At 41.7% G+C, this 13,221-nt stretch overlaps 1 protein-coding gene and 1 pseudogene across 37 annotated transcripts in view; both read right to left on the minus strand.

Moving 5' to 3' along the window:
• LOC123160669 (uncharacterized) overlaps window positions 1-3,001 on the minus strand; it is an 8,098-nt gene extending 5,097 nt beyond the window's left edge. For 9 of the 37 annotated variants that reach the window (XR_006480303.1, XR_006480287.1, XR_006480319.1 and 6 more), the window contains exons 1-2: window positions 2,400-3,000; window positions 409-1,864 (exon numbers count right to left, since the gene is read on the minus strand). Coding sequence is in view for 1 of the 37 variants with exons in the window: in XM_044578497.1 (XP_044434432.1) it covers window positions 486-516; window positions 1,826-1,864; window positions 2,400-2,641 (312 nt within the window). In the remaining 36 variants the exon portion in view is untranslated. Of the gene's footprint in view, window positions 1-6; window positions 1,865-2,399 lie in introns of those variants that run through there. The other 28 variants (XR_006480308.1, XR_006480304.1, XR_006480296.1 and 25 more) reach the window with 9 other exon arrangements.
• A 794-nt stretch (window positions 3,002-3,795) lies between these two features.
• LOC123157553 (ABC transporter C family member 10-like) lies at window positions 3,796-9,332 on the minus strand (annotated as a pseudogene).
• Between the last annotated feature and the right edge of the window lie 3,889 nt (window positions 9,333-13,221).

Consider the following 13,221-nt stretch of genomic DNA (forward strand, 5'->3'; position numbering starts at 1 on the left):
GGCACAGATGCTTTGGCCGGTGGTGTAGCAAGTGCGGCCTACTGCACCCCTGCCCCGTCTTACCTAACTCGCAAATATAGAATATATATCATAGATGAAAATGTAGAGGTGGCAGACTGATAAAAGAAGTTTAACCAACATTCAGTATGACTCAAAGAGTAGAAGATATTCTCTCATTCTTATAAGATGTTCTAGCATTTTCTAATTTGGATATATATAGGCACATTTTAGCTTCTTTGTTCACTCATTTATGTCCATATTTAGTCCATATTGAAAATTCCAAAACATGAGATATAAGGGATCATATTCACTCATGCTTTCTTTTATATGATTGAACTCTTCCACAACAAAATTTATGGAGTTAATTAGACGTGCATCCATTCAAGCAATCTATATTCCGGATTGTACCTGGCAGTGATACAAAGACGACTTGGGAGTGACGTATTACCGATGCCGAGGATGACGGTGAAGCTGACGCCGATGGTTCAACATGCCCTCCTCTTCCTAGACATAGCGCTGTCACGTGAGGCACAGTGAGTATCAATTACTATAAAAATATAGTTCAATTCTAAATACTCCCAAAGAATACAGAGAGAGTAAACCAAATGGAAAAAACCTGCTAAACCGAGTAAACTACTTGATTGAGTAGATTAGTCAACGGTTGCCAACCATATAACCGAGACAAGTAGTTCATACAATACACCATTTGCTCTTTCTACAGGTATGTAGCGAAGTGAAGGAATCTATAATAGAGGACATCACAATTTAATTGCAGGACCAATACACACAATGCTCTTAAACAGATATATTTATGTTCATTTACAATTTCTCCGTATGGGCACATATAAAACAAACTATGAAGGAGCTATGCAGGGATCAACAACAGGCTACAGGAGTACATATAGCCAACAGTCACATATATGAACATCAAGCCTGCACGATCATAACCGGGATTAACCCAAAATCAAATGTCTCAAGCTTTTTCATACCTTGAAATCGACAGCATTAGAGATAGAGACATTCATATTTGCATATGCAAAAACCAAAGAACTAAACATCAACCGCGTGCAGGGCAGACATATACGTGGTTGAATGAGTTTGTATTAGGAAACTTGGCGGCCAAGATGAGTACATGCACAGGAAAATGCTCTCAACACTCCATTGAGTTTCACTACAAATAAAACTGAAAAATGCCATTGAATCACCAACAGCAGGATAATACATACAACATGCCTAGGTACGTTGTTGCAACATACAGTCTTGATTCAACTTCCTCTAACCTGCCTTCACTGAGGAAGAACATAAAATCAGATCGACAAAATAACTAAAAAAAAATGACACACCAATGATCCTAAGTCACCTCAAGGTAGCTAGATCCTACAAGAAACAGTGTGGTCATGGAGTAAAACTATAGTCATGGAGTAAAACATAAACATGCAGCCATCGTTTCTAGGAAAAAACACATGGATATACAAATGGAGAAGCTTGCCACTTTGCCTTATCTTGCAAGAAGTAGAACTCTTAAATGAAAAAATGCACATTGCCAAACTTTTACAGAGTATACGGGCGCACAAAATAATCCTTCGTTGCTTCATACTCAAATATTCTCTAAAACAAAAGGTATAAGTTTTTAATGCTAAATGAATACTTTCTATAGCTTTGTAATTGGTTAAATTTATCTGTTGCAAGAGGAGGGCATGAAACCATCTGATGACACCAAAAAGGATCAGTCATAAAACAATTGAGGAGAAAATGTTCAAAACTCACGTCTATTGCGGGGTCATGGCCTCATGGGCAAGATGGGGAGGGGGAGGCGGAGGCTCACCTTGCTTCAATGCCCTTCACATCCATGCTGTAGCGACCTCTAGCAACAAATAAATGGAACATGTATGACTAATTGGAGTAAAATATACAGTGATTAACCATATGTCATACATGTGTAAACAAAAAAATGGAAGATGTATGACTAATTGGAGTAAAATATACATTGATTAACCCAAGGGTAATATTTGCAGATGTTTGCAGTGTAGTTGATCATGCACTACATATCAACAGGTATGGACAATGACAAGGAGGTGCTACTGCTCTTCGATGCAACAATCTTTTATTCCTAACTTGTATTCCTTAGAGGCTTTTATTCAAAATTAATAAGTTTCTGCTGTTTCAGAAGTTACATAACACACAAGAGGACATCAACTACGGATTTGTAGACTCTGCTGGATAACTGTATGCTTTTTGTAAGAGGGACGTCATTAGAAGACTTGCATTAACCTAAAGCCTGGCCGAACTATGAACTATCAATCAGCTGATCTCAAAGGAACTGTATCAAGTGAGTGCAGTACGTCAGTTTACAAAAAAAAGGTGAACAGCAAGCAAGCAAAAAATTGACGGGGGCTCACCTCCAGGTCCTCAAACGAGGCACTTTGTGTTCCCCGACAGCAACTTGGTGGCCGAGGCGAGCTCGGCCTCCGACCGGCCAGCACAGCACCCCCGTCGGCGACTTGGTGACGCGTGAGATGCAGGCGTTAGGCACCAGATCCGGCACTGGCTTGCCGCCGAGGATGAGCCGCTTCCCGGTGTGACCTTCCTTGGCGCTGGCCCGCCGCCAAGGAAGATCCAATGACGGAGCTCCACCTGGCATCCTCCCGTCGACGGCGTGAGGCGCGCTCCGCCGGGAATAGCAGCGTGGGCTTCCTTTCCTCCTGAGGCGTGACGCGCGAGCTCGACGGGGAAGCGGCGGCGCAAGCGACAGGCCCTCGATGGCGACCGCGGGGCGAGCGGAAGAGGCGGATGGCGACCGCAGCACGAGCGGAAGAGGCGGCTGGGGAGAAGGAGGGGAGGGCGAGTCGGCGAAGGCGGCGATGCGACGGCAGGGGAGGGCGAGGGAACGGGCGGCGGCGGCGGCAGGGGAGGGCGAGGGAATGGGCTAGGGTTAGGAAAGTGGGGCGCAAAGAGGAGGGGGAAGTAAGGAGAGGAGCAGAGAGGATGACGCGCTGGGTGCCCCCCACCTCATGGACTCCCTCATCCAACCAGCGCACAGCACGCACAGTGCCACCGCCGGAAAACCCCAAAATACCCTCGGCAGGGCAGGGAAATTTCGGCGGTGGCATGGGATCTTTTACCAGCCGAGCATGCCGACGGGCCGCACAGGACACGCCCCAGCCCAAGCAAATGACATGCGGGCCCCATCTGCTGGTTACCCCACACGCCAGCGAGACCGGAACGAGTCCGCGAAGTGAGAGAGACCGGGAGAGGGCAGTAACTATTCATTGCTATAGGCGCGGTGGGTCGATCCGACGGCCAGAATCTTTCACCGCATCGATCGAACGGTCTGAAACGCATCAAGCAAAATGATCCAACGGCCAGAAATCGCTAAGCTCTGAGAGCGCTCGGTAAGCCTCCGATCCCTTATTTCTCGATGCTGACAGCAGGGTTACACATTTGAAATTCCTCTCAGATAGCCTTCTATATCTGATTGCTGGAGCAAAGAAATGCTCATGGGCTTATTCTATTCAGCATCGGCGCTTCTGAAGAGTGGCAACACCCAACGAGCATAAGCAACGAGCATAAGCTAAACTATATGTAGCTCACAACTTCAGGTTGATAGCAAAAGAATTTTCCAGGCAATAACTGAAATTGAACTGTTATTTCTTCACATCTCAAATAGAGGTATGTCAAGAGATTACTGCATCTCTCTTGGTCTCTTGTCGAGGCCGGCATATCCTTTTCTGAAACTGATTCTAGCATGTCTCCTGGGAAACTGCAGCAGTGAACAAACACCATAAGAAATCTCTTCTAAACGTTTCCGTTCGATGAGTATGACCAGTACTCGTTGACCAGCTCGCGGAAGAGAGATCCCTCAGTTTCCATGAGCGTCATGGGCTTGTCATACTCCACTACTTTCCCTGGAAATGTATGCAGATCATTAGTATGAAATACTATGCTGCGGAACCAATAAGTTGCGGAACCAGTAAGTTGGCAATAAGAGAAACCAATAGGTTGCGGAACCAACAAGTTGTCATACTCTGCTACTTTCCCACATTACTATGGAATACTATGCTGCAGAACCAATAAGTTGGCAATAAGAGGAACATACCATCACTCATTGCAAGTACCATGTCACAGCCCATCACTGTTGGTATACGGTGTGCGACAGTAATAACGGTGCAATGTTTGAATTCTGCCTGGATCGTTTTCTGAAGGACGGCATCTGTTGCATTGTCTATAGAGGCCGTGGCTTCATCAAGAACTAAGATACGACACCTTTTCAAAAGTGTGCGCCCCAAACAAAAGAGCTGCCTTTGGCCCATGCTCCAGTTTGACCCGTCTTCCGCAACTGTATGGCAAGATATTAATTAGTACGATGAAGAACACAATTCCAGACATCATGCTAGCAAACCGATCCGACCCATACGCCTAGGACTACAAGCAGTTTGACTGATTTATTGGCGCATGTATTCTAATTTGTTAGGGGCATAAAATGAAAAGACTGAAGCAGAATTGTATGTTATCCTATTTTCTTAGGGACATAAAATGAAATCCAGAAATAAACAGTGAGGTTTCCTACCAAGTGAGTCCAATCCCTGTTCCTTCTCCTGGACAGCTTCAAGAAGTTGGCATTTGTCAAGAACCTGCAACCCAACAGCATATGAATTAACCAATTTAGTGGGTTTTTTTTTTCAAATGCACGTATGGCATATAAAAATAGAATGGTAACATGTCTTTTGACAGGCCCATTTATCAGTTTATTCATCCCAATCAGATAAGGTGCTTACTGTTCTGAATTGTAGATATATTACACAGCTTACCTCCCATATTTGTTGATCTGAGAACTGCCCAATAGGATCTAGATTATATCTTACTGTACCCTGAAAAAGTGTTGGATCTTGTGGGATGATGCCCAAACGTGAACGCAGGTCATGTAAGCCTATTGTGCTGATGTCCACAGAGTCTATAATTATTTTCCCTTCAACAGGTTCAACAAGGCGAAACAATGCACCAATTAAAGTTGTCTTGCCACTTCCTGTTCGACCAACTATGCCAATTTTATCTCTACCTTGAAACTTGCAAGTGATACCATGTAGCACCAGGGGAGTATCTTCCCTATACCTAATCTGTCAAATGAAAATCAACCACACACATCTGTCAGAATATTTGAAGGGTTTCGCCTAGTCAGGCATACATGCATAATTTCATATTCGATTACCTTCAAATCTTTAAGCTCCACACTGCCAACCTGGGGCCAATCTGGTGCTGGTCGGTTTTCTTCAATAACTTCTGCTGCTTCACTCCGAATGTCCATGTACTGATTCACCCGTTCCACAGATATTATTTTGTTTGCAAGGTCACATTGCTTTTGAATAGAACTAACAAAAGAATTATTTAGGGAAAGGCCGTAGGACAATGCCATTCCAACAAAACCTGTGTCAAGTATGGTAAAAAGTAATTAGTTTTCTGAGGGTAATGTTGATTTCTTTATAATCCTGTGCATATTAAATGTATATTTACAATGACAGTGGCACATAGACATTGAGCGTATAACGTGTTACTAAACGGAAAATTGGGTATCCTCCACTAGGGTTTTGAGCCATTCACCATTATGCAGAAGGATTCTGTAACTCTATTCGATAAAGAAAGTAGGCTTTCATAACGAAGTAGAGCCTTCATAACACCTAATACCAGGAGCCTACGGAAACAAACAAAAAAAGCCTTTGCAGTGCAAATAACGATTCATTGCAAATCAGATGAATGCAGTGATCAATCGTCATACAGCTTGTAAGCTGGCATAAATATGTGCAGCACATGAAACAATTATGTGATGCTTGTACCTGGAATAAGCTACATACCAGGGCTAAAAGTTCCTGCTGGAAGAAGAGCCATGACAAAAGCAGAAGAAGAAAGAACCGCAGCACTCATTATTTCCAGACGTTGAATCAACCATTCAGTTGCTGCAAAATTAAAGAAGTACGGACCAGCATTCTTGTCAACTAGCTCCAGATTTTTAGCAAAGAAACGATCTTCTTCCTCAAAGGCACGTATTTGTTATAACCCCTGAGATCGATTCACCTAAGTGATTTGCTAGAGCAGACTTGGTAGTGCCATTGATACGCATCAATTCCTTAGCCGATGCTAAGTAATACCTCTGCATGAACAAACATATGAAATGTCAGCCAACGGGAATTGTGAAACGAAAAGAGTAGACGAACTTTACCTCCTAGGTGAAAATAGCAGCATATCGCTTGGTGAATGAAATAACCAAAGAAAGGGGGTTTAGGCGTTTCACTACACAGAAAAAGGCCACACGATTACCTGTAACCGAATTGCCAAAACTATCATTGGCAATGATACAAACAGAACTTGCCATGTAACAACAGCCAATACCCCCAGATTGCTATACGCATTTAAGCTGGAACTAAAGCCAAACATCAATGCAAATGGAACATCAAGGTCAATGATGCTTAAATCTGAAGAGACCTGCAAGTTGGGGGGAGGGTTAATCCATTATTATAAAACATTGTAATGTTAAACTGAACTGTAGTTTATATAGTTGTGTTTGTTTCAGAATTTTTACCCGGCTAAGAACCCTGCCTAGAGGAGTAGAATCAAAGAAGGACATGGGTGCACGGAACAATGAATTAAGTAACTGGGAAAATAAGGATCTTGAAGTCTGCATCCCAAGAACAACGAAGAATATAGATCTTGATAGCACAAAGAACACCGTGCAAACTCCAATAACAATGTACACAGAAATTAACTTCAGTGCACTAACATCAGGATTTTGGACATTAGCGGCCATCCATGAATTCTGTGATATTTGCCCAGCTATGAAAATTATGTGAGACATGACAGAAAGGGAGGCATACAGGAAGCCTTTTTTCTGGCGCAGGTATAGGATATAAGGCTTAAGACCTGCGTCCCCTGATTCTCTTTCCTCTGTTTTGATCAGTTGATCTACTGGTGATGGCTTCACAGACTCTATATATCTGTTTCCATAAATACCATCTGTCTCCTTTATTGGTAAATCCTTTGCTCTGTGACGGGCCATATTGTTAAGATCTGAAACACCAGTAGTATCTTTATGGGCATTTACAAGGTATTTAAATTCTTGACAGTCTGACAATAAATCTTGATAAGGTGCAGACCGAATAACCTCCCCATCTGACATTAACTGCCAAAAATTATCACTAGTTTTAGATGAAATCGACAGACATATATACAGCTCACTACAAACAAAATATATTAAGTCATGAGAGAGAGACCAGAATGGAGTCAAATACGGGTAGAAAATCCACTTGGTGGGTCACCAAAAGAACAGTCTTGTCTGATAGAATACCCATGACATAATCCTGTCACACAAGTAAGAGGTTTATTACACAAATTCATAATAAGATAGGAATACAATCTGCTCCTACTGATACAATTCTTACATTAAAGAGACGTGTTGCTGTATGGGCATCGACAGCACTGAAAGGGTCATCAAGAAGATAGATGTCGGCATTCTGGTATAATGCACGAGCAAGCTGAACACGCTGCTTCTGACCACCACTAAGATTTATTCCTCTCTCCCCAATTTGAGTAAGGTCGCCGAATGGCAGCATTTCAAGGTCCTTGAGCAACGAGCACCTTGCAAGTGTTTCTTGGTACATTTGTCTGTCCATCAAAGATCCAAAGAGGATATTATCTTGTATAGATCCTGTTTGGATCCATGCAGTCTGAGAAACATATGCTATTCTTCCACAGACTTGAATCTGAAATACGTACACAAAGATTAATGATCTGATGTTAAGTTCTTACGGAAAAGGAAATAACGAGTCTACTTTATGATGACAACTATTATCAACCAAAATTATCATAACAACTTGGCGAAATCAAACAAGATGCAGTTGTTAACAGGCGGTACTTTGATAAAGGAATTGAAAACTAGCCGACTTAAGGTTCTTAACCACACAGAGCAATATTGTGTTGCCCAATGTGCGATGAATATGGCACTTGTCCTTGCAGTACAATGGCAAATTTTATCATGATACAAAATCCGCAAGCTGATAAAAAAAAAGGAACATAATGAATGTAAACAACAAATTACAAGAGCAACAGCTTTTTTCGTGCATGAGAAAACTCAAAAGGGATAACAGAAGTACACAACCTCACAAATTGACAGCCATTTGATTTTCTACTTCATAAAAAAGATGAAGGCAATAGAAAAGCATACCGTGCCTTCAGTTTTTGGGACCTCTCCGAGTACAGCAGCCAAAAGTGTTGATTTTCCTGATCCCACTTCTCCACAAATTGCAATCTTTTCTCCAGCTTTGACCACCAGATTTGCATTCTTTAGAGTTGGTTTTGATGGATTCTCATCCCAGGAGAAACTGCATGAGTTCAACGCTATTGGATAATCGGTGCCCAGACGGTATTTCTTCCTAACTTGCCCATTCAGCTCAGGTGCATCAAGAAACTTTGATATCCGAGTGAAAGCAACCTTGGCTTGTATTGCAACTGCGATAACAATTGGTATTGATCTAACTGGCTCCTGCACAAGACGCAGAGTTGCTACAGTCGTGAAGACGTTGCTAGCGTCAAGAGGGATTTTCAAAAGATAGCATGTTAGAAAGGTTGCCGCTGAAACTAAAACAGGTGATGACCAGAACACGATACTGTTGTATGCCCTCCTAAGCAAGAATGCTGACAACCACTTATACTCAACCTCCCTCAACCCCTCGATGACCTTCTTGAAGTGAGCTTCCCATGCATAAAGCTTCAAGATCTTCATATGAACTAATGACTCAGACATGGCCTTCAATCTCACATCTTGTGCTTCCATAAGCTTACTCTGAAATTTGTTCTGTAGTTTCGCCAATGGAGCATTACCAACTACGGTGATAACAATAACAGCGAATGATGAGACCGCTGCAGCACCAACTGCATTGTACAGAATTGCCAGAGCAATGCAAAGTTGAATAGTTGTTGTCCATGTTTGGTGGAACCAGTACGGGAATTCCCCAACCCTGTAGGCATCAACTGTCACATAGTTCATAATCTGTCCAGAAGAGTGCTTCATTTTTGCAGAGTTTGATAGCTTCTGTTGCTTCTTATAAATAGCTGCTGATAGCAATGACCTCACATCGACGAAGTGTTTTTAGCGAATCGTCGTTAGGAAACATAGTTAGAAGCATCTGTCCCTACAGGCGCCTCTTTGTACAGACGCCTTTACAATGCGTCCCAAATCTTGTATAAATATGTGATTCTCCATCAATGAAAGCATCAGATCATTCGTACAATCACTTTTACTTTTACACGTTATCAGTACTGCTCTGCAAAAAGAGAGATAAAGCCATCACGGGGAAGGACAAGAAAAGGAAATGGCTGGCGTCATGAACAGAGAATTTCATGAACTTGAACTAGATGGTAGTAACTATTTACCATGGGCTATGGATGCAAAGATAGCCCTTGAAAGTCGTAAACTCGGTTCCACCATCATCACACCCATTGAAGGCGCCGGAGAAATCCCCACGGCAGCCAATTATACCGCTTTAAGTTTCTTAAGGCACCATCTCCTTCCGGATTTAAAGTCGGAATATTTGATGGAAGAAGATCCACTAGTTTTGTGGAACTCTCTCAAGGAGAGATATGACAAACAAAGAGCAGTTATGCTGTCGGAAGCACAGAGAGAATGGTCCCTCATAACGTTTCAAGATTTCAAATTTGTGGCAGCATATAACTCTGCAGTTCACAAGGTTAACTCAAAACTAAGGTTTTGCAATCAAGCAATTTTCGAAGAAGACCTTATTGAGAAGACCTTGTGCACTTTCCACCCCTCGATGAGAGTACTACAACAGCAGTACCGTCAACAAAAATACAAAAAGTGTTCTCATCTCATATACACTTTACTTCAGGCTGAGAAACATGATGAACTTCTCATGAAGAATCATCAGACACGCCCAACGGGCTCAATGCCACTCCCTGAAGCACATGCTAACACTCAGTTTACTAAAAAGTATGCGGGCAACAAAAGATTTTCTCGAAATTCAATGAAAAGTGGAAAAGTGGCAAGCCGGCACCCGGGGATGTGGCTGTCGCGCGTGCCGTGCCCCGCATCGCTTCTCCGCCGCCAGCCTACCCTCCCGACCGCGACGACCCACCCTGGTAACCGTACACGTGTACGGGGTGATTGACTTTTCTCTTCGGGGAATACATGTAGTATCATTTTTGTTTAACCAACCCGCGCCTAGATTTTTTTATGTCACATGCGGTTGGATGGTTACAGTGGTATCCCCGACCCATAAGGATTCAGTTGAGACTTGATGACTTTGGTGCTCGCATTTACTTGAATTTATTTCAAGCCTTTCGACAATATGCGTTCAGTGGAAGAAGACGTTGACATCGACTACGAAGCCGTTCGTGGCAATTTCGTCAATCTCAAGATGATGCACCGGCTCAGTATGTCGAAGGTGCTCATAGGGGCAGGATGTGCGTGCTTATGTTCATAGGGATGAGCATATGTGCGTATATATGGTCGTCAGTGTCTCTACCGTGTTAAAAAATGTAGTGTTTTTTCCTAAAAAATAAAACCCCTCCGATCCATAAGAATTGCAATGGTTTTAGTTCAAATTTCATAATAATTGTTGCGGTTTTAGTTCAAATTCCAATTGGTATACTATGTCTCTGTATCAAAATATAAAACTTTTTGTAGTTCAAAGACAACTACAAAAACGTGGAGTAGAAGCTTGCTATAATAGCACATTGCCCATGCGTTTCAAAAAACAAACAATTGTTGGCAGTCTATTGTCAAAAAACAACCAATTGTTGGTGGTATATCATGGAAAAACAAACAATTGTTGGTAGTCTATTGTCAAAAAACAAACAATTGTTGGTGGTATATCGTGGAAAAAACAATCAATTGTTGGTGGTATATTGTCGAAAAAACAATCAAATCGTGGAAAAAACAAACTATTGTTGGTAGTCTATTGTCAAAGATATCAATTGTTGGTTGCTATATTTCTTCAAATCTCACGTACGTTTCAAATTTTGATCAGATAGTTGTTGTCCTCCGTCAGCATCACTCGTGCATAAGTACAATCTAAATGCTACAATTAAATGTGGCTACAGTTTGTGCACTTCCAATACCTCAACTTTAGGCTAATTGATGTGCTTCCAAAAATAATTGAGAATTTGTTAATAATAACACGATGATAGTGATAATAAACCAATAATAAGAATAATAAAACACCAATAGCCCCGTTCAGTCAAAACAGGCATATGAGATCAACATCAAGCTTTCCTTCTCCAATGAGATGAGATCGTATCAAACTTCTCCACTAGATTCTCCCTAATTTGTTTTCTTCCGCACATGCATGCATGGTTGACGGAGAGCGACTTAATTTGAAAAGCATCACCTTAGCCTGAATGGAGTCAACAGAACCATATCACGAAGAAAAAGAAACAGAATTCATGTGGCAACGTTGGTGAGCAACATGTAAGTTTGCTATTCCGTGGCAAAGCACAAGCACTCAACTAGTGATCTCAAAATTTCAGGCAGCGGTAGAGAGCAAAATAATTTCGGGAAATGACTGAAAGATGGCACCGTATTTTTCTTGATTTCTCAAATGGATAGATCCCTCTGAGGTATGTATAAGAGATTACTATACGTGGTGTTTTCTCTTGTCGAGGCAGCAGCAGTAAACACACACCATCAAGAATCTCTCCCAAATGTTTCCATTTAATGTGTATGACCAATACTCATTTACCAGCTCGCGAAAGAGAGATCCTTCAGTTTCCATGAGCTTCACGGGTTTTGTAGCTCATTAGTGTGATTTTAGTTCAAATTTCAATTGTTATACTATTTATGTCCAAAATATAAGACGTTTTTGCAGTTCAAAGGCAACTAAGAAACGTGGAGTAGAAACTTACAATAATAGCACATTGTCCATGCGTTTCAAAGAACAAACAATTGTTGGCACTCTATTGTCAAAAACAAACAATTGTTGGTGGTATATTGTGAAAGAAATAAACAATTATTGGTTGGCTGCTATATTTCTTCAAGTCTCAGGCACCTTCCAAATTATGATCAGATAGTTGTTGTCCTCCGTCAGCATCACTCGTGTATAAGTACAAACTAAATGTTGCTACAGTTTGTGTACTTCCAAGTCTTCCAATTACCACAAGTTTAGGCTATTGATGTGCTTCGAGAATTAGTTTATAATAACACACTGATAGTGATAACTCTATAATAAGAATAATAAAACATTGATAGCCCTGTTAAGTGGAAACAGGCATCTGAGATCAACGCCAAGCTTTCCTTCTCCAACGATGAGATCGTATCAAATTTCTCCACTAGATTCTCCCTAATTTTTCCTTCCACACATGCATGCATGGTTGACGGAGAGCGATTTAATTCGAAAAACATCACCTCAGCCTGAATGGAGTCAACAGAACCATATCCCAAAGAAAAAGAGGAAAAGGAAAAAAAAAACGGAACCATCCATATGATCGCAAAATTTCTGGTAGCGGTAGAAGGCAAAATAATTTCCGGAAATTACTGAAAGATGGCACCATATTTTCTTCAAACCTCAAATGGATAAATCCCTCTGAGGTATATGTCAAGAGATTAATTACTATATATGGTGTTTTCTCTTGTCAAGGAACCATCAATAAACACACACCACCAAGGATCTCTTCTAAATGTTCCCGTTTGATGTGTATGACCAGTACTCATTGACCAGCTCGCGGACGAGAGATCCTTCAGTTTCCATGAGCTGCCTTTGGCCCATGCTCCAGCTCGACCAATCTTCAGTAACTGTATGGCAAGATCTTGATTATTACAATGAAGAACAAAGCTCTAATCTGCACCATGGTCTGTCTCAAAAATTGTAAACTTGTTACGTGGGTGTACCGAAGTACAGCATGCAAGCTTTAATGGCTGGGATTTGCTTTTTTCTGAAAACAAGGAACCACCCCTAATCACCCATGTTGAAGGACAAACAATTTCGATTGAGCAGAGGAAGTGCACATCGCTCAAGTGCTGCCTTTGTCAATTGTTACACTACACCTCCCACCAACTTCTTATCGGTTCGCAAATCCGGTGAGGCAAAATGTGTTCTTTGTATTGGTTTACTCTAATATCTCGAAAATCTAGAGTCTGCATTATGGACTGTTCCACCCAACAGAGAACCTACATATATGGATTGTGCGGTGATGGGAAAACTGCCGCTTGCACATATATATAGT

This window comes from Triticum aestivum, chromosome 7B (genome assembly GCF_018294505.1).
Source record: "Triticum aestivum cultivar Chinese Spring chromosome 7B, IWGSC CS RefSeq v2.1, whole genome shotgun sequence".
Lineage (NCBI taxonomy): Eukaryota > Viridiplantae > Streptophyta > Magnoliopsida > Poales > Poaceae > Triticum > Triticum aestivum.